At 56.2% G+C, this 26,313-nt stretch overlaps 10 protein-coding genes across 10 annotated transcripts; 4 read left to right on the top strand and 6 right to left on the bottom strand.

The window, feature by feature from the left end:
* The first annotated feature begins 11 nt into the window (after positions 1–11).
* Positions 12–1,832, top strand: C8Q71DRAFT_92824 (uncharacterized protein). Its single transcript, XM_047929201.1, has 2 exons — positions 12–302; positions 351–1,832. Exons 1-2 carry the CDS (start codon positions 75–77, stop codon positions 1,746–1,748), a joined length of 1,626 nt encoding a protein of 541 aa, XP_047778096.1. The 5' UTR covers positions 12–74; the 3' UTR covers positions 1,749–1,832.
* Positions 1,833–8,944: 7,112 nt separating this feature from the next.
* Positions 8,945–10,294, top strand: C8Q71DRAFT_836475 (uncharacterized protein; the record flags this gene model as incomplete). The annotated part of the gene is made up of 4 exons (XM_047926447.1): positions 8,945–9,227; positions 9,277–9,618; positions 9,682–10,128; positions 10,179–10,294. The coding sequence occupies exons 1-4, from the start codon at positions 8,972–8,974 to the stop codon at positions 10,292–10,294; spliced, it is 1,161 nt and encodes a 386-aa protein (XP_047778097.1). The 5' UTR covers positions 8,945–8,971.
* Positions 10,295–10,356: 62 nt separating this feature from the next.
* C8Q71DRAFT_92973 (Oxysterol-binding protein-domain-containing protein) lies at positions 10,357–13,238 on the bottom strand. Its single transcript, XM_047929202.1, has 9 exons — positions 13,038–13,238; positions 12,769–12,982; positions 12,565–12,700; positions 12,361–12,508; positions 11,646–12,298; positions 11,395–11,594; positions 11,184–11,332; positions 11,061–11,127; positions 10,357–11,007 (listed from the first exon to the last, which is right to left on the bottom strand). The coding sequence occupies exons 1-9, from the start codon at positions 13,141–13,143 to the stop codon at positions 10,419–10,421; spliced, it is 2,262 nt and encodes a 753-aa protein (XP_047778098.1). The 5' UTR covers positions 13,144–13,238; the 3' UTR covers positions 10,357–10,418.
* Positions 13,239–13,578: 340 nt separating this feature from the next.
* C8Q71DRAFT_869777 (small GTPase superfamily) lies at positions 13,579–14,819 on the bottom strand (the record flags this gene model as incomplete). Its single annotated transcript, XM_047928318.1, has 7 exons — positions 13,579–13,891; positions 13,946–14,091; positions 14,173–14,397; positions 14,456–14,501; positions 14,562–14,642; positions 14,722–14,744; positions 14,799–14,819. 7 exons carry the CDS (start codon positions 14,817–14,819, stop codon positions 13,822–13,824), a joined length of 612 nt encoding a protein of 203 aa, XP_047778099.1. The 3' UTR covers positions 13,579–13,821.
* A 217-nt stretch (positions 14,820–15,036) lies between these two features.
* On the top strand, positions 15,037–17,598 carry C8Q71DRAFT_797269 (autophagy protein 16-domain-containing protein; the record flags this gene model as incomplete). The annotated part of the gene is made up of 8 exons (XM_047925731.1): positions 15,037–15,127; positions 15,229–15,358; positions 15,417–15,675; positions 15,736–16,087; positions 16,757–16,901; positions 16,954–17,076; positions 17,139–17,496; positions 17,542–17,598. 8 exons carry the CDS (start codon positions 15,037–15,039, stop codon positions 17,596–17,598), a joined length of 1,515 nt encoding a protein of 504 aa, XP_047778100.1.
* A 111-nt stretch (positions 17,599–17,709) lies between these two features.
* On the bottom strand, positions 17,710–19,125 carry C8Q71DRAFT_763171 (uncharacterized protein). Its single transcript, XM_047923984.1, has 4 exons — positions 18,642–19,125; positions 18,412–18,576; positions 18,087–18,365; positions 17,710–18,034 (listed from the first exon to the last, which is right to left on the bottom strand). The coding sequence occupies exons 1-4, from the start codon at positions 19,021–19,023 to the stop codon at positions 17,823–17,825; spliced, it is 1,038 nt and encodes a 345-aa protein (XP_047778101.1). The 5' UTR covers positions 19,024–19,125; the 3' UTR covers positions 17,710–17,822.
* A 1,098-nt stretch (positions 19,126–20,223) lies between these two features.
* C8Q71DRAFT_93211 (uncharacterized protein) lies at positions 20,224–21,275 on the bottom strand. The gene is made up of 8 exons (XM_047929203.1): positions 21,044–21,275; positions 20,968–20,983; positions 20,815–20,900; positions 20,744–20,757; positions 20,591–20,687; positions 20,505–20,534; positions 20,420–20,454; positions 20,224–20,374 (listed from the first exon to the last, which is right to left on the bottom strand). The coding sequence occupies exons 1-8, from the start codon at positions 21,181–21,183 to the stop codon at positions 20,265–20,267; spliced, it is 528 nt and encodes a 175-aa protein (XP_047778102.1). The 5' UTR covers positions 21,184–21,275; the 3' UTR covers positions 20,224–20,264.
* A 626-nt stretch (positions 21,276–21,901) lies between these two features.
* Positions 21,902–22,679, top strand: C8Q71DRAFT_763180 (uncharacterized protein). Its single transcript, XM_047923985.1, has 2 exons — positions 21,902–22,482; positions 22,535–22,679. The coding sequence occupies exons 1-2, from the start codon at positions 21,975–21,977 to the stop codon at positions 22,576–22,578; spliced, it is 552 nt and encodes a 183-aa protein (XP_047778103.1). The 5' UTR covers positions 21,902–21,974; the 3' UTR covers positions 22,579–22,679.
* C8Q71DRAFT_763183 (uncharacterized protein) lies at positions 22,680–24,807 on the bottom strand. The gene is made up of 4 exons (XM_047923986.1): positions 24,544–24,807; positions 23,480–24,433; positions 23,164–23,422; positions 22,680–23,109 (listed from the first exon to the last, which is right to left on the bottom strand). The coding sequence occupies exons 1-4, from the start codon at positions 24,580–24,582 to the stop codon at positions 23,060–23,062; spliced, it is 1,302 nt and encodes a 433-aa protein (XP_047778104.1). The 5' UTR covers positions 24,583–24,807; the 3' UTR covers positions 22,680–23,059.
* C8Q71DRAFT_763185 (band 7 family-domain-containing protein) lies at positions 24,808–26,305 on the bottom strand. The gene is made up of 9 exons (XM_047923987.1): positions 26,201–26,305; positions 26,033–26,136; positions 25,894–25,971; positions 25,623–25,835; positions 25,477–25,572; positions 25,411–25,422; positions 25,326–25,356; positions 25,239–25,270; positions 24,808–25,186 (listed from the first exon to the last, which is right to left on the bottom strand). The coding sequence occupies exons 1-9, from the start codon at positions 26,229–26,231 to the stop codon at positions 24,965–24,967; spliced, it is 819 nt and encodes a 272-aa protein (XP_047778105.1). The 5' UTR covers positions 26,232–26,305; the 3' UTR covers positions 24,808–24,964.
* Positions 26,306–26,313: the final 8 nt, after the last annotated feature.

Consider the following 26,313-nt stretch of genomic DNA (forward strand, 5'->3'; position numbering starts at 1 on the left):
CGCAACCGTCATTTCAATCCGCGACCACCAAGTTCAACCGCAACGCGTCCGTGTCTCGACGCGCACCGGCCAGCATGTCCGCACAACTCAACCCTGCAGTGATCAGGACTATCTGTGCCATCCTTCTCGATGACTGTCTGGACGCAGGTGTTCTGTCCAGACTCGCGCAGACGTGCCGCGCGTTCTTCGAGCCTACCATCGACATCCTTTGGCACACTATCCCTTCGCTTGCCATGCTGGCATATCTGCTGCCTTCAGACACGTGGAGAGTAGCAGATGGACAGGGATATCTGAAAACGATAGTACGTTCATGTACTACTTTCCGTCTCGCCCTACCTCATCATAACCAGTCCTTTGAACGCGCTCTCGTACCCTCCGACTTCGTCCGCTTTCAAGTCTACACTCATCGTGTGAAGGCATTTGGCAGGCTTCCCGGAACGTTTTGGCCGGACAGCAGGTACAGGTTGTCTCGAGATGCCGTGGCAGCTCTGTACGATTCGCGGCCCACCCCTTGTCTTTTCCCCAATCTACAGCGGATGCAACTGCACGCAGAACTTGTTCAGTATGCGCCTATGCTTCTCAACCCGAACCTGCGCACCGTGTCTCTCCGCATGCACAATGTGGGGCAAGAGCCTGGAAACCTTCGGACTCTGGAGCGCATACCGATGGAATGCCCGCAATTGACAACCCTCGTGATCAACTGTAACTCAAAGGCCAAGGTGTTCACAGACACAATAGAGACGCTTGCCTCGGGTCTTTCTTCTATCGTCGTCTTTGAGCTGCTAGACAGCCCCATCTCAGCGGCCGTTCTCGCCGTCCTCGCCAACTCTGCCAATCTCAGGCGCTTGTGCATCGCGCCAGATAAGGACAGCATCCCCTCGGAAATGGCCTCTAGCCTTATCAACAAGGACCGCGCCTTTGGAAAACTACGGGAGCTTGTCCTTCACGTCGGGCCTCTTGAGCACGCCACCCAATTCATCCCATATGTGACCTCGTCTCGTCTCGTTGGTCTGGTAATATCCTACCGGACTCCAGCAACGGCAGAAGAGATAGAGTCGGTTTTCAAAGCGGTGCTCTCTCATCCTTCCCGTCGCAAGCTGCGTTGCTTGAAGGTCATGACCCGCGACACCGGTATCTCCATGGATCCATTGATGGATCTGCCGACCTTCACGCTCACGAGCAAATCGCTCCTCCCGCTGCTCAAGCTCCGTTTAGAAACCCTGGTCCTACGCGGCTCTCCCGTTGACATCGACGATGACACGCTCGAGACGATGGCCATTTCCTGGCCGGAGCTCACCCGCCTCACCCTTGGCGTCGACATGCGACTGGGCGACAGGCTTCCCCCGCGCGCGACTCTTCTCAGCCTGATCCCCTTCATCGAGAACTGCCCAAATATCATGTACATCGGTTATCGGATGCAGACGGACGTCCTCAGGGAAGAAGGGGAGCCTGTGCACGGATACGGCCGCCCGGGGAACGGTGCCATGACCGAGGGGGAGCTGGAGATGGAGGTCGGTGACTCGCGGATCCACAACTCCATTGAGGTAGCCTCGTTCCTCTCGGACATCTGCCCGACCCTGTGGTACATCGGTACCCTGTGGAGGAACGCGGAGGACATCGACGAGGACGAGTCGGATGCGGACGTATCTGATGAAGAGGACATGTACAACAAGTGGGACAAGGTGACGGATTACTTGCCGCACTTTGTGAAAGTGAGGCAGCAGGAGCGGGACGGCGAGTTATACTGACGTGTCAGGACCCCTCCTTGCTTCTAACGCTCACCTTCGGCAACTTTCCCACGGTCCGTACCTCAACAGGGGGAGGCATAACGGTCGTGCGGTGGCAGCATCGAGCATTACTGGCTCGACCTAGACTATATATCACCCTACCTAATACGTCTGGAACTTGCCTGAACAATGTCGGAAACGTCGCGCAAACCGACCACTCGGGGTCACTCGAGCGCTAGCGCCCAACCGCCGTCGACGAAGTCGCCCGCGAGGAAACTGAACGTACCGAAAGAGATTGAGGATAGCATGAAGAGAATGAGCACCCCGAAGATCGCTACGGGGGCTCTGTGTAAGTGGCAGCTAATCCCGGAAGGTGAACCGCCCAACATGGCTGCGCTCTCGACTGGTCTCCTCCACCTGGCAGCGACCAAGAACCTAGGCGCGACGACCATAGAAGCGCTCTGCGCATTCTCGACTTACGCCACGGAGGTCCAGGAGTTCGCACTGGCAGAGAAAGTATGGGACCGCATCAAGTCGATCTACGTGCTCCGGGACGAGCAGCAAGAACAAATGACAGAGATCATCGAGAAGCACGAACGCGTGCGACAGGATGTCGAGGGTAGTGTGGGGAAGCTGGCGGAAGAGGTACGTAACCTACTGCAAGGACAAACCAACCTAGCCCGGGAACTTGAGGACGTGAAACGCCTCAAGGCTGACCTTGCAGAGGCCCTCGACACCATGAAACAGAGGGCCGCCCAGCCCGAGCCCGCCGCCTGGGAACCAGCCCCCTTGCCCACTCAGAACGCGAACGGCGCGAGGAAACCGTCCTACGCAGCGACAGTCATGCACATCCTCCCTACTTCGCACGCGACCTCTATCGCCCAGCAAGACGTCCAGATACGACAAGTCCTCATCGACATTAAGAAGAACGAGAACGAGGATCCGCGGACCCAGCTCACTGACAGGGAGTACCTAGCCAAGGCAATGTTGACGCTAGACATGATGCGCACCGACGGCTTCGCCCCGCCGGAGGGGATGAAGTTTGTTACGGTAAAGCGACTCCGCAATGGTGGCTTGCTCTACGAGCTCAACGCCAAAGAGGGCGCGTCGTGGCTACAACGCCGAGAGAACATGAAGCCTTTCACTGACAAGTTCGGCCTAGAGTCAGCTATTCGAGCCCGCCACTACCCCTGCCTCCTTCGCGGAGTACCCACGTACTTCGACCCCGGCAATGAAGATCGCTTACGCGAACTCGAGGAGGAGAACGGTTGGGACAGGTACGATCTCACCGCCGCTCACTGGATCAAACCAGAGAACAAGCGGCGTCCCGGTCAAACGAGTGCGTACCTTATTGCGAAGTTCAGCTCGCCCCAGCGAGCGAACGACGTCATCCTGCATGGCGTGTCTCTGCTAGGCCGGAGGGTCCAGGCCAAACGTCTAGTCAAGGAGGCGCGACGTTGCCTCAAGTGTCAGCGCCTCGAACCCGGGCACCTCGCCAAGGACTGCGACATGATCGTTGACGTCTGTGGTACCTGCGGACAGGATCACAAGACGAACGAGTGCACGACTGCCGACTGGCAGCACCACTGCGTCAACTGCAAGGAAGGCGGCCATGCAGCTTGGAGCAGGATGTGCCCGGCCTTCATCGAGGCTACGAGGAAAGTCCAGGGAGCTGACAAACTAGCGCAATACCGATTCTTCCCGTTGATGGACGACCCCACAACCTGGGACCATACCGACCCTCCCTTCATGCCTTCCCTCCCGCAAGTACACGAACCCAGACGCCACCTCTCGAGGCCGAGCTCTCCATTCCCGTTACGAGGCCCTGGTGCAGACCGTGAAGATGGAGAGATCGACTACCTCGACTACCGCCCGCGCTCGCTCAGCCCTGCACGACTTGCCGCGCATGCTCCGCGACCAGCGGTAAGCGGAACAAACAAGATCCCAGTTGACGCGGAACGTGCCCGCTCACGTACGAGGAACTTCCGCGACCCGAAAGGGCGGAGGCAGACCACGCTGACACGCGAGGGTGGCTTCTCGCAACCACGTACCCAGACCCGCAGGTCTTCAGAGAGCCGCGTAGACGTACCCCGTCATGTCTAGGCAACCCGAAGTACTCCGTCTATGTCAGCTGAACGTCAACAAGTCCAACACGAGCCAGTCGGCCCTGCTCCACAGCATCTCCGACTACGATGTTGTCCTCCTACAGGAACCCCACATCGACTTCCTCAAGAACACTCGCGCCTCACAGCAATGGCGCGTCATCTACCCCCCGAAGCACAAGGACTCACCCACGCGCACCCGCTCAGTAACGCTAATCAATACCCGTATAGCAACTAATAGCTGGTCGGCCATACCGGTCGACTGTCCTGACATTACAGCAGTCTCTCTCCACTACGACACCGGCACCATACACCTGTTTAATACTTACAACCCTCAGGACTCACAGAACGTGTTACGGTCACTTGCTCGGGCAACACGCAACGTCTGCGCCTCACGCGACGAGCTCGACGACCCCCTAGTTATCTGGCTAGGCGACTTCAATCGTCACCATCCCTACTGGGATGACGAACGTAACGAGCACCTGTTTACTAATGAGTATCTTGACCAGGCACAACCGCTCATCGACCTACTCACCGCCTTCGACTTCTCCATGCTCCTCCCAGCCGGCATTCCTACCCTCGAAGCGTCAAACTCCAAGAACCACACGCGACCAGACAACGTGTTCGCGTCACAAGAACTTGTCGAGCGACTTATTCGTTGTCGCACAGCACCGGAGCTACGTCCGCCGCGAACTGACCACTATCCCATCGTCACGGAACTGCAGGTCGATGTTCCCCGAGCACGGTCACGCACCTTCCGGAACTTCCGGAAGGCTGACTGGGTATCCTTTCGTAAAAACCTCGCTGTGCGCCTCGAGGAAGTACCACTACCTCAGGGCGACATGCGCTCGGTACAGGAGTTCGATGACACGCTAGCCGAGCTCCTCACAGCGCTAACGAAGACCATCGACGAGGAGGTGCCTATAACGAAGCCACCTCCCTTCGCAAAGAGATGGTTCTCGAAGGAACTTGACGGTGTTCGCAGAGAGGTAAGCCGGCTAGGACGGCAAGCTTACAAGCTCCGTGACTTCCCAGATCACCCTATTCACCGAGAGTACCGCACGTTACGCAACCGGTATGGAGACCAAATCCGACACGCCAAGCGCGACCACTGGAACGCGTGGATCGAGGAGGCCGACACACGCGACGTCTGGACGATAGGCAAATTCATCCGCGCGGGGTCCAGCGATGGCGGGAAGGGCAGCATACCCCCTATGCGACGACCAGGCTCTGACACCACCACACGACAAAGCGAGGAGAAGGGCAAGATCTTCTTCGACTCATTCTTCCCCGCCCCACCCCCAGAAGCAGCACGGCGCCTCCGCGAGACCTACCCTGACGATGCGTTCGAGTTCACAAACGTATCGGACGCCCAGATCGTGGCTGCGTGCAAGAGACTGAAAGAGTTCAAGGCACCCGGGCCGGATGGCATTCCCAACGAAGTCTACAAGCGGTGTTCCGACATCCTCCTCCCCTTCCTTGGTCGTCTATTCCGAGCGACGTTCGACCTACGTTACTACCCAGACGCTTGGAAGGAGTCTCTGACAGTGGTCCTCCGCAAGCCAGGACGGACCGACTACTCCATCGCCAAATCCTACCGCCCCATCGCCCTCATGAACTGCATGGGCAAGCTACTGTCATCCTGCATCACCGAGACCCTCGAGTACGAACTCGAGAGGCTGCACCTGTTCCCTAACCACCACTTTGGTGGCCGAGCGGGACGTACCACGACAGATTCCCTGCACCTTCTCACGAAGACGGTGTACGATGCGTGGCGAACAAAGAAGGTGGTCTCAATCCTCTTCCTCGATGTCGAAGCCGCCTTCCCCAGCGCCATCCCAGAGCGCCTATTCAGCGAGATGCGAAAGCTTGGCATCCCAGAGGTAATCGTCGACTGGCTGCGCAGAAAGCTACAGGGTCGAAAGACCCGCCTAAGCTTCGATGACTTTGTATCTCACCTCTTCGAGATCTTCAGTGGTATTGACCAAGGATGCCCCCTATCCGTCCTACTGTACAAGATCTACAACCTCGTTCTCCTAGAATGTGCTGATAACACCCAGAACGTCTCCGCCCTCGGATTCATCGATGACGTCGGTGTCCTCGCGGTTGGCAAGAACCTCGGCGAAACAAACGGCAAGCTACGTAACTACATGGAACGGCGAGGCGGCGCAAAGGAGTGGTCGCACACGCGCAACTCCAAGTTCGCGCTGAACAAACTCGCTCTCCTCCACGCAGACCCCCGACTCAAGGGTGCAGACATGGGCCCAGAACTCGAACTACGAGATGGAAAGGTTACGCCCACTGATGTCGTGAAGTTTCTAGGTGTGAACGTCGACAACAAACTCACCTTCAAGCAACACACGGAATATGCGCTCCGCAAAGGAACAACCTGGCTGCAGCAATTCAGCCGACTAGCACGACCCAAGAACGGTTTGGTGGCACGTAACGTACTCACACTGTATAAACAGATGCTCTTACCGGCTATGCTTTATGCCGCAAGTGTCTGGATCACGCCACAACGCGAGATTGAAGGCCGCAAACAGACCTACGGGTCTGTGGGCAAGATCAAGAAGCTCGCCCGCATTCACAGGCAGGCATGCATCCTCATCACGGGAGCAATGAAGACGACCGCGACAGACATCCTAGAAGCTCACCTGAACCTCCCCCCCTTCCACCTCCTTGTCGACAGATTCATCGCTAGGGAGGCTACTCGCCTCTGTGCCCTCCCCACGACACACCCCCTGCACTGGCACGTTCAGCACGCCTCCACGCCTGTCCAACACAGGAAGAGTCCGCTCCACGAGGTCTTGGCGGCCTACCGTCTCCTCCCGCACGATGTCGAGAAGATTGAAGCGGTCCGACTCCCCCCCGGATGGACGCCGCCATTCCCAGTCCACATCGCAGACAGCAAGGACGATGCGGCAATCAGCGAGAGGACCTGGGCTCGCAAGCCAGGGTATCGCGTCTACACTGACGGATCAGACATAGACAATGGTATAGGTGCCTCTGCGGTCCTCTACAGACCGGGCGCCAGGGAGCCTGTGGTGCTACGGCACCACCTCGGCTCGTCGACCCGTCACACAGTTTACGAGGCCGAGATTGTAGGTCTCATCCTAGCAGCCCATTTACTCATCCAGGAACTCAGCGCGCGAGCTGCCTCGTGCGCAGCAGACAACATGCCGTGCTTACTCGCAGTACAGAACCGCAAGCCGCACCCAGCGCATTACCTCATCGACTGGCTCCTCCGCGAGATCAACGCGGTCTTGCGACGCCACCCCGGGATCAAATTCAGCCTACGCTGGGTCCCGGGCCACCGCGACATAGAGGGCAACGAGAGAGCTGACCAGGAAGCAAAGAAGGCGGCGCGAGGCGAGGGCAGCTCCGCTGCCCTCCTCCCTAAATGCCTAGCAGAGACGCTCCCGGCCAGCCTCTCGAAGGTACGACAGACTCTGAACGAGACGTTCACGTGCGCAGCGAGGGACGAGTGGAAACGTTCGCCGCGCTCCGCGAAGATGGATCGCATAGACCCGGATCTCCCTTCTAAACGCTACGTGAAGCTGATGCACTCTCTCCCACGAAGACACTCTAGCCTTCTTATCCAGTTGCGTACCGAACACGTCCCCCTGCAGGCCCACCTCCACAGAATCGCGAGAGCGGACTCCCCCCTATGCCCCTCGTGTCACCTGACCAAGGAAACAGTTCATCACTACCTACTGGAGTGCCCGGCGTACGACGAGCAACGCGCGCAGCTTGCATTCACCCTCGGACCCGCCGCGAACTCCATCCAGTCGCTCCTTACCCATCCGCGAGCCATCCGACACCTATTCCGGTACATCCACGCGACGGGCCGTTTCGCGGCCACCTACGGCAACCTCGGTCTCGACGACCGACCGGCATAGCCTCCCTCAGGCTCCCCTCTCTATTTCGTTCACCTGTTACTGCATTACTCTACCTGACCTACCATACTATACATCCGACTCTACCGACATGCCAGAGAGAAAGCACAAGGTGCCTGCGACGGTCACTGTAGGAGCCGGGAAGGGTATCGTGTTGCCGGGGCCGCACCTGAGGGCGGCAGGTTGCCAGTATAAACAGCCCCGTGCACCGTGCTCATGCCTCGCTCTGAGCCCGACCGCTCGTCCAGCCCGACAGCCGTATCGAACGTATGTCGTCTCCCGGGCGGGAGTCCCCCTTCCGTTGTACGTGACCACACCCCAAACATCGCTCTGATTATCACACTCGACGCCACACTGTCGTCTACACGCGTCCCACATCCCTACTCATCTCTCCCTTACTGTACATACACTCGCTCTAGCCTCGGCGACGAGCACATGCTAAGATTGATTATGATAGCACGGACCCGCATTCACTACGTACGCTAGAGCTTTGTCTACATAGGGCTCGGCCCTCGCGGACAATAAAGGGATTCAAAAGAAAAAAAAAAAAAAAAAACTGACGTGTCGAGTGAATGACGCTGCTACGGGAGGCGGTAATTACTACTGACGTGCGTCGCTTGTGAATCAATGGATGTTATTTATGGAATCATCTACTGTTATCTTGGTATCTGATTTCGACTGTCGCCAACTATACTATACACACCTTCCCTGCGCAGGGGCGCAGACTAAACTTTTCTAATTGGTATATTATCGTACTCACGTTTGTTGTACTTTCTTCGAATGGGGGCAAGGTATCACGATGTCGTCGCACAGTGTATGTTCATCTACTTGAGACATGTACAAACTACACTCAAGGCTGGCTCAGTGAACGGGGTCCAGGAGTGCTAACAGTGCACAGAAGGTCGGGCCCATAACTGGACTCATGAAAGGCTCCTATTGCTGAAGTTGTGGGTGGGCTTTCGGATGGGCGCCGGCTACCTCACATTGGCGGCAGTTGGGTTGTCTGTATATGGCTTTGATATCTCGCACTGCATGCACGATTCCGGTGTAATTGTAGCATGGCACAGTCTAGATATTCGCCGAAGGCCTCGAAATCGTCCTGAGACCTGGGTACTGTACGCGCCCACGTGATCGCGTTTGGACGACGCGGTGGTATGATGTCACGCGTTGTATATCCTGCTCCACCTACTCGGTGCAACATAACTTACACAAATCCTCTGTTACTCTGTCTTCACCATCACGCATCATGTCCACAGAAATCGAGGAAACAGCGGCCAACTCGAACGAACTAGACACCTCCAGGGAGAGGAAAACGAGCATGAAGCAGGCTCGTCTCGACGACATGATCAATATTAGGCAGGACAAGCAAGAAGGACCACCCACCAAGAAGGCAAGGATGGACTCCGGGCAACACGATTCAGCTACTGTGGAGAGCAAAGAGGATTCTGTACCTTCGGGGAAGGACGCCGAGGCACGCCGTCTTAAGCAGACTTACCAAACAGGTGAGTGCAGTCGCGGATATATAGACCTGCAACCTTACTTTTTGCATAGGTGTGCTCGAGAGAGGGAATGTATACTTCTTCTACCGGCCGAAGGTGGAACTACAGCAGGCGCATTCAGTGGAGGAAGTACAGCGCTTCTTCATTCTACTTCTACCTGAAGGGTCGGGGGACGGTACACTGCCAGAGAAATTTGAAGACACGACGAACGGAACGGCGAGTAGTGAGGGTCCGACTAGGGACAAATACTACCGGCTGTTGGTGGTTGGGAAGAAGCGCCTTCCTGATCCTGAGGGAAAGAGTGTCTTCTGGGGCAGCACTTCAATAGTCGGCCACGACCTGAAGCGGCTCCAGGGCGAGTTAGGCGGGGATGTTTACGAGACAGCAACCAGAGGTACGCCCATATCAGCAAGCATCTGCCTTTGAGTATGATGTAGCGTCATGCTCGCCTGCATAGGGACACGACACCAAGGTCCCGCACGTCTCGCGGGCCGCGGAGCGTACGCGATAGTGAACAACGACCCAAAGGCTCCGTCCGTGCGCGAGACGCACCTCGGCTACCATCTGTCACACCCTACGCCCGAAGACTGGGGAGAGGTCCAAGCCGCTCTCAACATACACACAGCCGCCTCGTTCCAGCTGCAGGTGAAGAATCCGCTCGCCCCGACAACGGGCCAGGCGAGCATCGGATTACCTGAGGAGGAGAGAGTGAAGTACCCGGAGCAGATCATGACGGAGGTGTTTGGAAAGGGAGGGCGAAGGGGCGTGGATGAGTACGGGCTCCGGTTCGCGTGTGTAGAGAGGAAGCAGATGCTCAACTACGAAGGTGTGGAGTTGCTGTTCATCCCTGCGGGTAGCGGAAGGCAAAGCGTCGGGGATCATCTAGGCCAGGAGCAGAACGAAGGTCAGATCCCACCCTCTGAACGTTTTCAGCATGACTCACCTATCATCCAGCGACGGAGAAAGCCAGCGGGAAGGAGAGCCGGGAAGGCGTTGAGCAGATATTCAAGGAACTTGCTATGAACGCCGAAACGATACCTGCAGAACCACTCGGTGGTCAATGGGCATGATTCCAGCCTGAAGTTGTACTGCATTGCTATTAATGGACTACGCCGAGCGATGTATGCAAGAAATGTCCAAGAAGATATTACTTATTGATAACATAGTCCGGTCAGCTAGTCTCGGCTTCTGTCCTTACCACAGAGGCTGGATGTCCTTCCATCCGCGCTCTCGCTGCTCCCAGTAACCACCCACGTACACCCACTCGTCGCCCTGCTGCTTGAACCACTTCGGCTTGGCTTCGCCACCGCACTTCCGCCTATCCCGTTGCATTTCCTCAATACGCTTCTTCTCCTCTTCCGCACTATCAATGTCCCCCTCCTCTAGTGCTCGGACATCCGTCCTGAAGCGGGAGTCTGTGGGTGGTAGTCTGCCCTCCAGGTCGGGTGTGATCTCGTTCAGCGTGATGCCAAACGTCGTGAACCCGTAGAACTCGGGCGCCTTCTTCGGGAAGGGTGTGATTCGCCAGAGCACGCGCAGGTGTGAGGAGTCCAGCTTCTGCGCCATCTGTTCGTCCCATTTCCCCTCGAGGTGGGCTTGGGTCTTCCCGTTTGGTGAGACCACCGCGCCGGAAACCTGATTTGCGGGCCCCCAGTATCCGCCTTCCTTGAAATCGAGCACGCATTTGCCGCCAGATGCGGTGTGCTCGATGATCAACTTGCCGCAATGCTCCAGGTACTTAGTACCCATCATAAGATTCCGCATAAATGATGACGGCCTCTTCCTATACTCGCTATCGTGAGCTAACACGAGATCGTATCGATGCAAGTCACATACCATTGATAGTGCTCCTTACCAAGCTTGAGATGTGTCGTCCCCTGGGGAATGATCTCGAGGCTCTTGCCTGGAACACGCACATTAGGTACTAAGCATCGTTGCCGGAGCACATTTCGTACTGACCCCAGAACTTCGTCTTGCCGCTCGACGTAGCCCAAAGCTCCCATCCATCGCCCTCTGCGTGATACGCAAGAATGACAGGGTTGTGAGACACTTTCTCCGCGATGAACCTCATCCGTGACTCTTCAAATGTCTCGGCGAGCATCGGATTGCTGCAGAAGCACTTCGAAATCAGGTCATGGGTTGCCTTGAACGAGGTGCAAGGAAGACGCACAAGCCCTTACGCCCTGTTCGGTACTTTGTGTTCGCGTATGTCGAGACGGCAAACGCAGCTATGATGCACAACCGATCGACAGAATCATCCGTACGCGCTGCTTGAGACAGGAGGTCGTGATACTCAAGCTCTTCAGCCATCTTTTGAAGAAGGGTCAAGGGCTCGTTGAACGAGACCGGCATTGCCACTTGGGAGAGATCCTATAGGCCGTAAGACACGGAGAGCAAATCTGAACAGTAGCGATAACGGACCTTCCCGACGTTTTTCTTCAGGACCGCAAAGAGACTGCCCTCATCGCCTACCACTCCTGATGGCAACTCTGCTCGACGGACAATCTGCCTATCCTCAGTTGACTGTGCGGGACTCGTCGGCGCAGTCTCCGGCGCAGCATCGGATTCACTGTCACTCTCAGCAGCATCCGTATCCGCGTCTGTAGTCGCATCCGAGCTAGAGACGACATCCGACTGAGAGGTTGGACTGCTTGGCTGGACGTCCTCGTCAAGTATCCCATTGACTCCTTCTTCCCCAGGTGTTGAGTCCAGCAGGAACTCTTCCGCACCCTCAGGTTCTGGTGCGTCGAACCAGACACTATTGCTGCCTCCACTGTTCGAACTCATCATGGACATCCGCCCGAGCTTCTGCGCAAGGCTTGTGCCCGCAGTCGGCGTCTGTTCACCGTCCTCCTCCGAGGTAGCTGCCAGCGACGAGCCTGCGGTCGGGGACAGCGGCGTGTCGAGGGTTGGATAACTGGGCAGCATGCGCATGAGGGCAGAGTGTTGGTGCTTGAGGGTGTCCAGCACGGCTTGTAGCTTCTCCACGTTGGCGCTTGACGACGGACCCGCATCAGAAGGTTCTTCCTGAGTGCTGTCGCGGGGAGGACTCGGCTGTTGGTGTTGAGGTGCGGCTTTCGCAGATGGTCGTCGTCAGCCGGCGGGATGTTGCATACACTCCGCAGCGATCGCTTACCTTTCTTGAGGAATCCCAGTACGTGACCGCTATGTTCCTTACTCCGGTCCCTCTTCTCCCTGTCTCCCTTAGAACGTATCGAGCCGCTTCTGCGTTGCAGCGACTCTTCGTGCCATGCAGTGAGAAGGCTTTGCATCTCATTGATCGTCTGCAAGGATGCTTGCTACTTGAGCGGAGGCTTCACACGAGATGATGCTAACTCACGTTGCTCATCTCCTCTACCAGAGGCCCCGCTTTCCCCAGACCACCCAGTTGTGTTGCGCGTAGAGACCTGACGGTCGATCGTCTTCCCAACGTGGGACTGGACGGTCCCTGCCCATCCTTTGGGGCTAAGAATTTGCTGTATATATGTGAGAGTCAGAAAGATGCCCAACCCAATCGGCACGGTGATCCCCTGTACAAACGTACCGGAATGCCGACATCCATTTGTTGAAGTCCTCCACAGTAAGGCACTTGATATGGAAGGTTGCATTGCCCGCATCGACATGGATGTCACTTCGACCGGGTGTACTTGAAATGGCTGCATGAGGCAGAAAGATCTGATCCCGGCTGGGTTGCCCAGGCTCAAAAGAGTACGTGAGCCATCCCGACTGCTGTAGCCTGAAGTAGCGGCGGGCGAAGCCTTGCAGACGTCCGTATGAGAGGCCACCCGTCCTGTGAATGAGAAGCGCACTTACCTTGCATCTTCTTCCGCCTCTTCTTCAGAACCCATCCCTCACAGATGACCTGGTCCATCGCTGCCTTCGAGAAGGACTGTCGGTGTCTCGCAGTCTGGTGCTGCATCCTGTCACTTTGCGAAAGTAGACTTGTGTTTGTTCGCGGATCACCCGGCCAGGACAGATGGGGAGATTGTGCGGGTCGACCGAGGTGGCCGTATGGGATGAGGAAATGGTCGTGGCCTCTGGGTGTGTGTAAGTGGGTTTTGGCACAACCTGGGGATGAGACGCGTCGGAGTAATGTTTCGGATTTGAACACTAGATCGTCCTTCTTGGACGAGGTGACACAATTCGACGTTCGTCACCCTCAGCCACGACGTCTTTGCGGAACAAGATGCGAGATGAGCATCCAGAGGCAGCAGCTACAGGAGTAATAGCTTGGTTGTGGCTCTGCATACGACTGGCAGTGTCGTGCACCGCGCCGCAACGCGCTCTGACGACACAGGGCGCCCGCCGCACCGCACACCAGGCGCGCGACTCAGGTGCCCGTTGATGCCAGACCATCGGCCCGACACAGGCGGGGCAGATCCTCAGAGACGTCCGTAATGAGCAAACGAGTGGATGACATTCACTCGACGACATAAACAGTGGAATTGTGCGTATGAATGTACAAGTATCGTCGAGAACACATTAGTATGAACAAGGCGTAGAAACAAGTGCGCGACAGAACATCGTTCGAAGATGACAGGGTAACCGGAAGTCGTAAGGACATGATGGGGTGGTATGCAGTGACGGATGACGCTCCTTACGAGCAGCAGCCAAAGCTCCGCGTGCTCTCTTGGTCGATCCTGATAGGGTCGGGGTAGTCGACATATCTGTTCGGACGCTCTTGGTAAGATCAAGTCGAGTGTAAGCGGACGAGCACTCACAGCTGCTCTTCTGCCTCCTGCTGCAGCGCATTCTTTGCAACAGTTTGGAATGCCTGCTCGACGTTGATGGCCTCCTTTGCCGACGTCTCGAAATATGGGATGTTGCCTTTCGATTGGCACCAGGTCATGGCGCGCTTCTGGGTGACCTATAGTAGTAGCCAGTAGGGTCAGCGAAACAATACGGGCCGGCCGTATAAGGCCGTGCACGACCCCGGAGCACAACGTACCTGGCGCTTGTTCTCCTCCATATCTATCTTATTGCCAAGAACGACGAAGGGGAAGTTCTCTGGATCGTGTGGGCTGGCCTGAATGAGGAACTCATCCCGCCAACTGTCCAGTGTCTCGAACGACTTGGCGCTGTTCACATCGTAAACAAGGACGCAGCAGTCGGCACCTCGATAGAACGCGACGCCAAGTGACTGGAAGCGCTCCTGACCAGCAGTATCCCAGAGCTAATGAAGGGCAGCACAGCCGTGAGTTGCATTCATGTATGATGATAGGGAGACGCACCTGCATAGTCACCAACCGGTCGTCCACCATGACTTCCTTCGTCAAACTATGAAGACACGCCTTGCCGTCAGACGTCATAGAACTTCTCACAAGACGGCGTACTCACAAGTCCGCGCCAATGGTTGCCTTGTACTGGTTACTGAACCGTTTGTTCACGTACTGGTTCATGAGCGATGTCTTCCCGACGCTGCGGAGCAAAACCGGCAACACATGAGGACAATGAGGCTCGAGAACTCCCCAGGATAGTGTAGCAACGGCATACGTACCCGCTGTCGCCGAGGATGATAACCTTCGCGAAGCAGCGTCAGCAGCCACGCACACCTCCGCGGTGATCAGTACATACCTTGAGCAGAACACGACCCATGGCGCTGTCGAGAACGGTGTCGGGGGAGGGGTAATCGTGAAGGTTAGTGCGAATGGGTCTGGCGGTCGAGATGGCGCGGACACAGCTCGGGCGATCTGAGATGCGGGTGCATTGGAGCTCCGTCCGAACTCGCTATCTGCGCGTCTCGCGTCCTGGGACCGCTGCTCGTCCCACCCGTGTACATACACCGCCGTCTCTCTGGGACCCGCTGCCAGCCATGGGCGAGCCAGCCTGGCAAGAGACCCTCCGGGTCCGCCTCGTCGACCGCAACGCGCAAGAATCGTCCTACGCGTCGATAATCGAGCAATGTACGTGTATGATCTCACGCGCACCCCCAAACGCCTGATCCTTGCGGTCTCATATTCTGCCATGTCGCGCTGTCCTTGGCTGGCATTTGAACGCTGAGAAGATCGCAGATTGGCCCAGCAGACCAAGCTACTGAAAGAACGCAATGCATCGCTCTTGCGTGCGATGGGTAGTGCACGAGCGAACCCTAATCCAAGCAGCTCAACCGTCTATGTACCCGGGTCGGGAGAGGAGTGCGTCTGCGCGTTCCGTTGAGTTCGTCGGTTATCCTAACGATCCTTGCTTCTGCAGCAACCCCGTACGAGCCGCGTATATCACATCTCTGGAATCCCAAATCTCGTCATTACGAGATGAGCTCGCCACGGTGTACAAAACGCAAGGCCAGAATGCGCAGAGACTACTGGCCATGAACGAGACGTTACGAGAGAAGGAGGAGTTGTCCCGAATCGACTCCGAGGACCTCAGGAAAGCACGCGATGAGATCGCGGCGCTGAGGAAGAAGGTTGAGCAGCATAGCGAGCTGATGGCTGAGAAGGACAGGACTGCTCAGGTTCGCCCGACTTGGCCTCAATGTCGTGTCGTGTGTCGCATTAACGGATCGTTGAACCAGATTCTCCACGACGAGATCAACACGTTACAGCTGGAGCTCACCCAGATCGAGGAGAGGAACGCCATTCTGACGAAGGATAACGCAAAGCTCCTCCAGCGCTGGCTGGACGCAAAACAAGCCGAGGTCAACAAGATGAACGAGGCCAACGCGTTTTATGAGGACCTGCATTCGAAGCGCCAAGCAGCGTTGAACTCGCTTCCAGCGACGCCGTTAGAAGACAAGACTGCAGATGTCCAGTCGCTCTCGGAGTCGGAGTCGGGAAACGGGGAGGAGACGACGGAAGCCGGAGCAGCGACGACGAAGGATGGGATTCAATCTCCAGAGGAGACGAGCGTGGATCAGACACCGAATGGTTGATGGTCGATGAGTGATCTGCTTGTACATCGTTGGGCCTCTCTTGCTTTTCGCTGAACATTCGCACATGGCTTTGCATACCCTACTTGCTACCTGATATCCTAGCCGCATTTGCTCTACATTCAATGCTATCCTACTGTTGACGCGTTGCCAGGTACTATTCATTGCAATAATCTATCATCTACTCCGCTCGATGCCTCTTTGGCTATCGCTATACATTCCACCGGTTCTCGACTCACCGCGTTGACTCGGGCGTGTTGATGCCGAGCGTGGCCGATGGCGGTCAACACTCACCGCCCGATATGGAAACCACTGAAGAGAGGCGTGGAACGACGGTCAGCCTCAGCGGCGGCAGCGGTGGTCGCTGCCGTCTGTGGTCGCTGCCGTCTGGGCACCGTCAGCCTCCTCACTGACACCATAAAACGCAGGCCAGGATGACTCTGTCTCCTTGCCTCTGTCTCTCACGTCCCGCAGCTTCTCCCTCCTCCCTTCCTGACGCCCTCCTCAAGACAGCAAAGACAGCACCTCCATCATCTCAAGATGCGCACACCAGCACTGGCCTTCGCTGTCTTCACTGTCTTCAGCCCTGTCGCTATGTCTGCTCCTTTGTCGACCGAAGGGGCACCCAACGTCAGGCTTACTGAATTTACCCAGCACTTGTCGCGAGGTGTTCAGAGCGTCGCACAGAATGTCGTGTTAAACAAAGGTCAACCCATCGTCACTGGTGGGACATTAGCACCCGCATCCGCAGTGCACTCCCGCGACGTTGTGCGGAGACCTGTCGTCGGGACTGTAGTCTCGGGATGGCCCAAGTACGCGCCCATCTATGTTTCTTCTCGCTCGCCAAGCTGACTGGCATGGCAGAGTTTCAAATCCTCCACCGCAGCTTTCCGATAGGGCCCTGGACAAGGACACTGCCGGTGGCAACGCGTACTCAGGATCTGCGGGTGATGTGTCGGGTGGCAGCGAAGAGAATACTAGACACAGGTCAGTCTCTGCTGCGCGTAAAGCTCAACTAAAGCGAACGCACACTGACCCGGAATCATCAGCGACCTCAGCTCGTTCTATCGCCGTACCGACGACGCCGACACCATGGGCGGGAATGCCTATACCGGAAACAGCGGTGACGTGAGCGGTGGCTCTATCACCAACATCGCCAACAACGACGGCATGCCCACGCTCATGAACATCGACTCGAACAACGCCGGCCTAGGTGGTACTTCCGCATCGGGGTGCGCAGCCGGAGGGTACACCGACCAGAACGGCGCCGGTGGAAACGCGTACTCTGGGAGCGCCGGCAATGCGGAGGGAGGAAGCGTCAACAACGTCGGGGGCATGGTCAACATGGGGTCCAACAATGCCGGAGCAGCGGGTACTTCGAGCACTGGGTGCGCGACGGGAGGCAACGTCGACCACTTGCCGGCCAGCACGAATGAGGATTTCATTCTTTAGGCTAAATACTACCGCGGCTATATGTACTTCTCACATCTTTCATCGTTCCATATGTAGCAGCCTGCATCTCGACTACTCACCTGATGACACTTGCAACAACGACATCTTCCTCGACTTTCAGCTCTTTGTCGAGACAAACGATGAGACCATATTTCTTCCGAAACATCTGCATTATCAAAGGAGTATGTGTATCGATACTATTCAATGCACTCATACATGTCACGAGAAGATGGACAAGACAAGATGAAACCAGCTAGGATGGAGATAGGGCCACACTAGAATCAAGTACGTCCGTTGCCGCCGCTTGCAGTTCCGCTGCGAGAGAGACCGCCGGCCCCAGGGGTGTTTGAACCATTGTCTTCGACGTTCCCAGATTCGATGACTCGCCCTCCGTCGCTGGGGCCTGGTTTGCCGGGGTAAGCGTGGCCTCCGTTAGGACCACTGCCAGGAATTGCGTCGCCATAGATGCTTTCTCCGGGTGCACCGTTCAGATCTGTGAGATGTTCGGAGTCAATATATCCGTGCTAGTACGGGAGGAGACGTACCGGGGTCAGCATCGTCCAACAACGTCCCATCCGAGGAATCCTCTCTTTGCAAGTTGCGCGTCGAGACACCTCTGGTCGTTCCGTTCACCAGCTCGTACAGGGATTTCTGGGCGTCCTGAGGGGTGAGAGTACTAAGGCCACGGGGTACTTGAGGCGTCGTCCGCGTCCCGCCATATCCTGGGTATGTGCCAGTGCCGTATGAAGCAGCCACCGGTGCCGTGTTGGCATTGTCACCATTGACGCTTTCGCTCACGGATGTCCCACCGTCTTGACCTTGGTCTATGCGAGTGAGCACAGGTTGTTGCCCTAGCATGGCAGAACTCACTGAGGACTCCGTCAAGATCTTGATTAAGGACATCGCTTCCGTCGGTAGGCCCAGCGTCCGAGGAGTTCGCGTCGGGGCCAGAGTCTTGACCACCGCTGTCTGCAGAAGCACCCTTTACGCTACTGGAGCAAGAAACCCCGCCGTTCTCGTTACCAGTGTTCAAAGCTAGGTCGTTCGGACAGATATATGGATGAGGATCAAATCCCGAGCACTGAGCTAAGAGATAGTACCATTCGCGATGACAGACTCTTCCGACGTAGTGGAGGGGTCATCACATCCAGTTGCTCCGCCAGTAATGGGGCGCTGCGGCCGCGGGGGCGGCGCGGGAGCATGTTCAGCAGGCCTTGCTTCCACTTCCGCATTGTTTGAGTGTTGCCTAGCAGGAGTCCGCTTCTGGTGAGGAGTACTTGCACCCGACTGTGAGATCCCCAGCCCAGCTCCAGGTCCGGCGTCTCGATGATGCAGATTGTTCTTCAGTCCAGAGCCTTCTAAATCCAGCTTAGGTGACAGAGTGTTTGAACCGAGGTCTGGAGAGTTTGGGAGACCATTTGTGGACGCCGAGACGACTGCCGCTGCCGCGAAGAGAGAGACGGCGACCACAGGACTACGCATTTCGAAGAAGTGACCTAGGTGTTGTTGCAGACCTCTTTCACGAGGTATAGCGATGTGTGCGGGAGTGGTGAGCAGACTCAGAGATGGCAGAAGCTGTGACAGTCTGGTCCCTGGAGTGGAAGAGTGGCTTGTGATTCGAACATCACATACTTAATTGCCATATACGGAAGAACACCTCCCGGCCCATAGGGCGTGCTTTGAGTCACTAGGCTACGGATACAGCTATGGTACTATTTGCAAACGAGGGCAGGGCCAGTGTGGCAATTAAATAAGGTACAAGCCGAGAAACCGAGCAAGAGTCACCAATATACATCCGGAATGAATTAAAAGCGGCGATATCATACGTCCACCGGGCTATTTGAACTTGCACTAGCGGCACCATGCCACTAACACCAGTGCACTCATATCCTACGAGTATGCTGGGAGCGTATCTCTTCGTTCCAGACCTGGCATGGGCTCAGCAGGAGGTGCAGTCCATCCAAACCGTGCCGCAAGTCCCTCCACGATTCGGTCGAGGCTGGGTTCGGCCACCGCCGCAGACGAGTCTGTAGCTGTGCCTGAGTAAGATGAAACAGCCGTCGAGGTACTAGGTTCGGTCGAGGCAGGTGCGGTCGAGGCGGTAGTGATAGTCTGCGATGGCGACGTGACCGTCTGCGACATGAATGCAGCCTTGCTAGATACCGTTGACGACGTGGGTATCGCGACCGGTGTAGGGCGCCCTTGACTGCTCGGTGGCAGGCCGTTGGGCGGCGTGCCCGCGTCGTTGGGACTGTGTAGCAGGAACGGAGTCGGCTGTGTGCCGGATTCTATCTCGTCTGCTTTACTGTAGCGGATGCCATCGACGCGTCGCGACCGCCTCCGAGAACGCATGAGGAAGAACGCTAGGAAGAGGATGAGCGCGATACCGCCCACACCGCCAACGACACCGCCAACAATAGGTCCAACCGGAGTGTTGTGAGTGGACGAATCTGCTGCCGCTCCAGTCGCAACACCCCCAGGTAGACTCGAAGTCCCGGTCGCTGAAGACGACTCGGATCCCACGCCTGCGGTGCTGGCGACCGATGTCGAGCTGCTTGCAGTTGAACTTGATGAGCTCGCAGGCGCCAATTGTCTGGCGAAGATATTTCCCGTTAATAGGTACAGGAGATATAAGTGAACGATACAAGTAACTTACGGGCACCATGTTATGAGGAGACCTGCCTGCGAGGAAGGCCGATGTCAACATTAGATGGGCTGATCATTCACTTGCAACAGTCTACCTTGCGATTGGAATCACTTGCAGCCGCACAGTTCACAGCACCAAGGCTGTTGTCTGTGATATGCTCTGCGTTCGTACAGTCCGAGTCAAGACCTGCTCTTGATGAGTGCTATCCCCATGTTCATCGACGAAACTTACAGCTCGCCCCGGCCCCAGTGCACGCATTATAATAGCTGACTCAGCTTCAGAATCTGCAAAAGAGAGCAGATAGCAGAATACACACCTGAACGATACTGCGTCCGAGAAATAGTTGCTGGGCGAAAAGGCATTCGTGAGGTGCTCGTGGATCTCCGGCGTGGAGAATCTTACTTTGGCACCAGATTGATCACGGCAGTCGAGGAGCCATCAGGCTGACCTAGACTGAACGATACTACGGTGCAGTTTCCCCCATTCGGTCCGCAATAGCCTGCCAATATCACGATGAGCGAGGCAGTGGCACCAATAAGGGCAGAGCGACGCTACCTCTGTTCAAGAACCTGAGTTGTCGTACAGATCATGAGCACACGTCGGTGAGGCAGAACAAATGAACGTACGCTTGAATATCAAGAATCGTGTCATTCGTAAAAACGGTTCCTGTTCCCGTGGCAATGGTGTTGCTTGGGATCCGGTCCAAAGTGGGCTGAGGTTACACGAACCGGCGTCGGTATGTCAACTTCACCGTAATCGAGTCAAGCTCTGCTGCTTACAAGGCCACCTCCACAGCTATTGACCCAAAGCAAATCAGTTTAAGTGAAGCGTCGCTATCCAGCTTGAAAGACATACTAGTTTTGTACGGTCACTGAATGTGCAGCCTCAACCGCGTGATTGCCCAGGAATGTCGCGAATCCAATTAGAAGGTAAGCAAACATACTGACTGAGGAGAAAGAAGCTAAGGAGCGAGAGCCAGTCGCGCCGGCCGACATGGTCGCTCGTCGCAGCCTCGTCACCGATGGGCAGAGAAAGAACGGGCTTCATGTCATCACCGGTCCCTTTAAAGCCCTCGGACCCTCGGTACTAAGGCTGTGACTTTGTTATCAAATCGTTTCACTGAGCCAGGGCGGAGCGACGCAAAGATCTTCATCGACGGCCGCTGCATTGATGCGTCCGGCTACGTACGGCTACCGGGAGAAGTACCGTCTGCCAGCACAGAATCATTGTCTGGCACAAAAAAGAAGCCCGTCAAGGACAATATGAATGTGTGCGGTCAAGACACGAAGAAGACTTTACCTAGATTGCGACCTTGTTCGTCCATTCTGCAGTGCGCTGGTGCGAAAATGATTGGCCACGGTGGGCTTTGCAGCGGTGGATGATCGATGATCGGTCTCCTGTGCGTGTCTTGATGGGTGCGCATCGGCGCTCGCGCCCATCGACGTTGCCGTGGCCTGCCATGAGATGCCATACTGGTTCGGCCAGTGAATAATTGATGAAATGCACAGGTGCAGTCACAGTATCCGGCCACAAGGGCGGGCAGTGCCTGTACTTACGCAGAAACAAAGCCCGACTGGTCTCGTTCCGAATTCGGAAGGTGCCCTGCCTACAATGGAAGGTGTTGTACGTCAACCTCAGAAGCCGCGGCGGGAGTTGAATTCGTGGGTTGTGGTTCAAAAGGGTAAGTTGAACATTCTCGTCCTCACCTCTAGATCTGTACCACCTACCTTACTATCACCTAGTCCTTACCTCACAGCACACTCTATATCCCCACGTCTTATTCAAGATGCGCAGCCCACTCCTCGCCTTCTCTCTCGTGGCCGCCGCCGTGAGCCCTAGCCTCGCAGCGTCGCACCCCAACTCACCCAAGTTCGGTCGGTCCGTCACCCATCCTCGCGTCACCGAAGTGCAGAACCCGGGTGCCGAATCCCTGCATCTCAAGCGTAGCGGCCTGAACGGGCTCGGCCTCAACAAGCTCGAGGGCTCAGGCGCAAACCCTGTCGATATGATACTCCCCCAAGGCGCAGCGGCGGCACCCCCTTCCAAAGCTGGCGCTAGCAAGGCAGACGCTGGGAGCAACGATAATTTCGATCCCTTCGCCGGAGGAGAAGATCCTAACCTGCCGGTCGACCCGTCAGACGTCCCCGACCCCAGCACCATCCCAGCCAGTGAACTGGACAACGTACCAGTTACCCCTGCGACCCCTGCAGAGCCAGCCCAACCAGCCAATCCTAATGGCAATGGCCAGCAAGACCCAGCCAGTGACGGCAGCAGAGGGCGTCATGCACCGAATAGTATGTGCCACGCTTGTTAGTTGCTCGTAGGGCTGGACTGATATACCTGCAGGGGCAGAAATCGAGAAGATGTTCGGATCCGGCGGCGAATGGTGATATGAAATGGGGGAGTGGATGAACATACGATTCAAATGATGTCTTGCATGGTTAAGACGTCTAGGACGCGCTGTGACCCTGTACATAGGCTTGTCCTGTAGTGAAGCGAGAGGAAATGGTTTCAGTTTCGGGCAGCAACATTAATCAGGACTTCGGAGAGTGAAATTACTCTACCTAACAACGGCGTGAACGCACAGGACTTACAAGCTAGCAAGCGCGGAAACGGGATAGATAGCTATACAACACATTGTTATCATCTGAATCATAAAAACGGAGCAGGGGAGCTTATTTCATCACAAGAGCAAAGACATCTGCACTGCGAATATAACCGTGAATGAATGAAACAGGCTTTTGAGAGAGATGATGCTAATGGACTAATCGTGCATGGTGGGCGGACGAGGTAAAGACAGGGCCGTACTCGCACAGACTGACAAAACATGACCCATGAATAAGAGCTACACTTGACACGACGGTTGCAGAGTTAAGCACCCTGATGTTGAGGGTCACCCTGGGCTTGCTGGCCGTAGTAACCTTGAGCAAGATACCATCAGCACACGACCGGCGAAGATTGATGTAGAGACTTACCACCCCAATAATTCGAGTAGTACGAGTTCGGGTCCGCACCAGCCCACTGGCCCTGAGCGGCACCGCCCGCAGCGATGGAGGGATCCGCGCCCGCGCCGCCTGCACCCATTCCCATGACAGCGGCACTAGCCACTGGGCTACCCATGCCCGAAGGAGCTGCGCCAGGAGTACCCGTTGCTCCAGCCTGGTTGGGGAAGCCACCGTAGGCACCAAAACCGTACTGGCCATACGTGTTAGGCTGTGGCATACCGTACATAGGCTGTATAAGATGAACATGAATGACTGTATGCGGTCCATATCTGAAGAAAGTACATACCATGTTGCCGTAAGGCGCAGCCGCCGGGGTCGGACTCATGGAGCCAGTAGAGAGCGCAGCTCCCCCGTCGGCACGATCCTTGCCCCAGCTACACTTGATGGGGCGACCATGCACCATCTGACCTTGGAGCTGCACAATCGCCATGGCGGCATGTTCATGCGTATCGAGCTTGACGAAGGCGAACCCACGGTCGGCCTGCATCCGAATTTCCGACAGGTAGCCGATCGATTGGAAGAGCGGGATGAGATCTGCCTGCGTGCAATACGGGACGAGGTTGCCGACGTAGACAGTGCTGTTGTACTGGGGCGTCTGCTGCACAACCGACTCGTACGACAATGGGCCGCCCTGGAAGTTGATCGGTGCAGGTGCACCCCCACCTATGCCGCCGCCGATGCGAGCAACAGGCGACGACGACGCGGCAGGAGCGCCCTGCGTCTTCTGGTTTGCCCAATTCACACGAATGGCGCGTGAACCAAGCCACTCGCCGTTCATGGTTGCGATGGCCTGCTCCGCGTCGGTCTTGTCACGGAATGCGAGGAAGCCGTAACCGCGGGATTTGCCCGAGTTCATGTCCCACATGACACGAGCATCGGAGAGCGTACCGAAGGCACTGAAGGCCTTGGCGAGGACTTCATCGTTGACTTCCGGGCTGAGGTCGCCAACGAAGACGTGGAAGTGGTTGGAAGTGTCCTCCTTGTTCTGTTGTCCCTGGTAGGCCCAGTTGACGCGAATCTCGGTGTCGAAGATCTTGCGACCGTTCAGAGTCTGCAAAGCAGTCTCAGCGGCACGCATGTCCATGTACTCGACGAAGCCGTAGTTGAGGCCTCCGTGTTGGTAGTTACGATCGGGGATGATTTTGACGTGCTGCACGGGCCCGGCCACGGCGAAAATCTCTGTGAGCATATACTCTGTGACCCTGGGGCTCAGATTGCCAACGTAGAGATGGGCCCTCCTCTGTACATTCCGAATGCGTCATACCGAACATCCCGCCACGCCCGGAAAAAGGTCAATCACGGAGTAGTCGTTAGCGTCATACGACATCCATGATCCAAAATATCACTCACGGGTGCCTCAGCGGCTGCCAGAGGACTCATGGGGTTCATGATGACGAACAGAGAGTGAACTCGTAAGGCCTGAGAGACTGAAGGATTTGTGACCGATGGCGTCTGATGACCGAGAGATATTCACAACAGGAAATTTGACAACAGAGCGAAGCGGAGCAGATATAAGTCCGATATGAGACAGAGCAGACAAATAGGAGAGAGGAGAGAGAGAAACGGAGAGAGGAAGAGAAAACGGACAGAGACGAGATGAGAGTCAGGAGAATGTGCCGTTCTGCTCGCATCTCCCCAGGCGCCCGCTCGTAAACCTGCCTCGGCCATCTCCGGGCCGACTAAAATTATCGGATGGCTGCCGCCAGTCAATTCTCCGGCTTCTCCGAACGCGCAGGTTCGAGCATGCGACTGCGCGAATATATTCCGCTGACTACTTGCGCGTAGGTACATTCAACAGAACATTACCTCCCCCACTCGGGATGTACGTCACATTCGGGTTTCCAGAGAGCGACTGAACAATCGCCTTGCTCGTCTCGATCTTCCGGAACGTGACGAATGCATCTCCTGCAGACATCAGCGCGCGCGAAATGGTCGCAGCTGCCTCCGCTTCGCCTTCTGCCCGGATGACGGCGGCCTGACGCTCTTGCTCCGCCTGGCCAGATAATGAGTAAACATGTTGACGGACATAGCCTCCGCGACCTTACCTTTTCAACAATGAACTTCGCCCGCTCAGCGTCTGTATGCCGGGCCAATCAAGCTCTAGTCCCTCTCGTAAAGAACGACAAGCTTACCTTGCTGAGCGATCTGCTTCGCTTCGACAGCCTAAGTGTGCCTGAATCAGCGTCACGCACACGCATAGTCCTTCATAATCCGTACCTGAGTGAATTCCTAGATATTCCATGGGGTTAGTTCGGGTCCTTTTACTAGAGGTGGGATACCCACCTTGCCGAATGTCAAGTGTGTAATGGAGACATCCTCCAACTTGATGTTGAATTCGCCTGCTCTCTGAAGCAGGTCCTCCCGGATTCGCGACGACACCTTGCACCACGGTCAAGACCAAATCGTTATATCCGTGTTGATGTACGCACCACTTCACGCTGTGTGATAAGCTCCGCCGCATCGAACTGAGCGACGATGCTCTTGAGCACTTCGTTTCCAATCGACGGGAGTACTCTCTCGTCGTAATCGAGCCCCAGACTCTGGTAGATTTTTGGGAGGTGCTCGACGTCCGGGCGTGACAGAACTCGGAGGGTGATAGAGACCATCTGCAAATCTTTTGAACCAGTCGTAGTGGATATATTCTGTAATCATTGTTAGTGGTCCTGTTGATGCAAGTTTCGAGGTGGGTGGGCTGCTCACCCTTGGCTTTATACGGCAGTCGTACAGGATGGCACGTTGCAGCCAGGGTACGAGAAAGTGGGTTCCCTCCGGTTTAGCCTATGCAGAGTGCGCAACAGTCAAGTAGGCTTGCGCATCCAGCTAGACCATAGCGACGTACCCTGTCCATCACACCGGAGAACCTATCAAACATGACTGCACGGTACCCTCCAGGAACATCGTAGATGCTGGCGTGCACAATGGCTGCAGCGACAGCCACCGGGACTGCAAAGTGTAGCAGGTTAGCAGGTCATGAAGATAGCACACAGTCGAATACTGCAAGACTGACCTAAAAGTCGGTTTGCTAGACTCCCGGACATGGTGGAGGAGACTCAGAGACGGCGGCACGCGTGACGGTGTTGTCCCGGCGCGGCAGAAAGCGCGTCACCCGCGCGGGGCGCG

Source organism: Rhodofomes roseus (genome assembly GCF_022264815.1).
Source record: "Rhodofomes roseus strain CIRM-BRFM 1785 chromosome Unknown C8Q71scaffold_12, whole genome shotgun sequence".
Taxonomy (NCBI): domain Eukaryota; kingdom Fungi; phylum Basidiomycota; class Agaricomycetes; order Polyporales; family Fomitopsidaceae; genus Rhodofomes; species Rhodofomes roseus.

Bases quoted from the DNA above. Each gene is read 5' to 3' on its own strand.
- C8Q71DRAFT_92824 (XM_047929201.1), top strand. From the start codon at position 75: ATGTCCGCACAACTCAACCCTGCAGTGATCAGGACTATCTGTGCCATC. The intron at 303-350 runs GTACGTTCATGT...CATCATAACCAG, and splicing joins AGGGATATCTGAAAACGATA to TCCTTTGAACGCGCTCTCGT.
- C8Q71DRAFT_763171 (XM_047923984.1), bottom strand. From the start codon at position 19,023: ATGCGTAGTCCTGTGGTCGCCGTCTCTCTCTTCGCGGCAGCGGCAGTC. The intron at 18,577-18,641 runs GTACTATCTCTT...CGAACGACCTAG, and splicing joins AGAGTCTGTCATCGCGAATG to CTTTGAACACTGGTAACGAG. The intron at 18,366-18,411 runs GTGAGTTCTGCC...TCACTCGCATAG, and splicing joins AGATCTTGACGGAGTCCTCA to ACCAAGGTCAAGACGGTGGG.
- C8Q71DRAFT_763183 (XM_047923986.1), bottom strand. From the start codon at position 24,582: ATGAACCCCATGAGTCCTCTGGCAGCCGCTGAGGCACCC. The intron at 23,423-23,479 runs GTATGTACTTTC...CATCTTATACAG, and splicing joins CTGCGCCTTACGGCAACATG to CCTATGTACGGTATGCCACA. The intron at 23,110-23,163 runs GTAAGTCTCTAC...ATCTTGCTCAAG, and splicing joins CTACTCGAATTATTGGGGTG to GTTACTACGGCCAGCAAGCC.
- C8Q71DRAFT_93211 (XM_047929203.1), bottom strand. From the start codon at position 21,183: ATGTCGGCCGGCGCGACTGGCTCTCGCTCCTTAGCTTCTTTCTCCTCA. The intron at 20,535-20,590 runs GTAAGATTCTCC...CTTTTCGCCCAG, and splicing joins GTGATCAATCTGGTGCCAAA to CAACTATTTCTCGGACGCAG. The intron at 20,455-20,504 runs GTGTGTATTCTG...AAGCTGAGTCAG, and splicing joins TCGGACGCAGTATCGTTCAG to CTATTATAATGCGTGCACTG.
- C8Q71DRAFT_92973 (XM_047929202.1), bottom strand. From the start codon at position 13,143: ATGCAGCACCAGACTGCGAGACACCGACAGTCCTTCTCGAAGGCAGCG. The intron at 12,983-13,037 runs GTAAGTGCGCTT...GACGTCTGCAAG, and splicing joins GAGGCGGAAGAAGATGCAAG to GCTTCGCCCGCCGCTACTTC. The intron at 12,701-12,768 runs GTACGTTTGTAC...ACATATATACAG, and splicing joins AAATGGATGTCGGCATTCCG to CAAATTCTTAGCCCCAAAGG.
- C8Q71DRAFT_763185 (XM_047923987.1), bottom strand. From the start codon at position 26,231: ATGTCCGGGAGTCTAGCAAACCGACTTTTAG. The intron at 26,137-26,200 runs GTCAGTCTTGCA...TACACTTTGCAG, and splicing joins TCTAGCAAACCGACTTTTAG to TCCCGGTGGCTGTCGCTGCA. The intron at 25,187-25,238 runs GTAAGGTCGCGG...TTATCTGGCCAG, and splicing joins CGAAGTTCATTGTTGAAAAG to GCGGAGCAAGAGCGTCAGGC.
- C8Q71DRAFT_763180 (XM_047923985.1), top strand. From the start codon at position 21,975: ATGCGCAGCCCACTCCTCGCCTTCTCTCTCGTGGCCGCCGCCGTGAGC. The intron at 22,483-22,534 runs GTATGTGCCACG...ATATACCTGCAG, and splicing joins AGGGCGTCATGCACCGAATA to GGGCAGAAATCGAGAAGATG.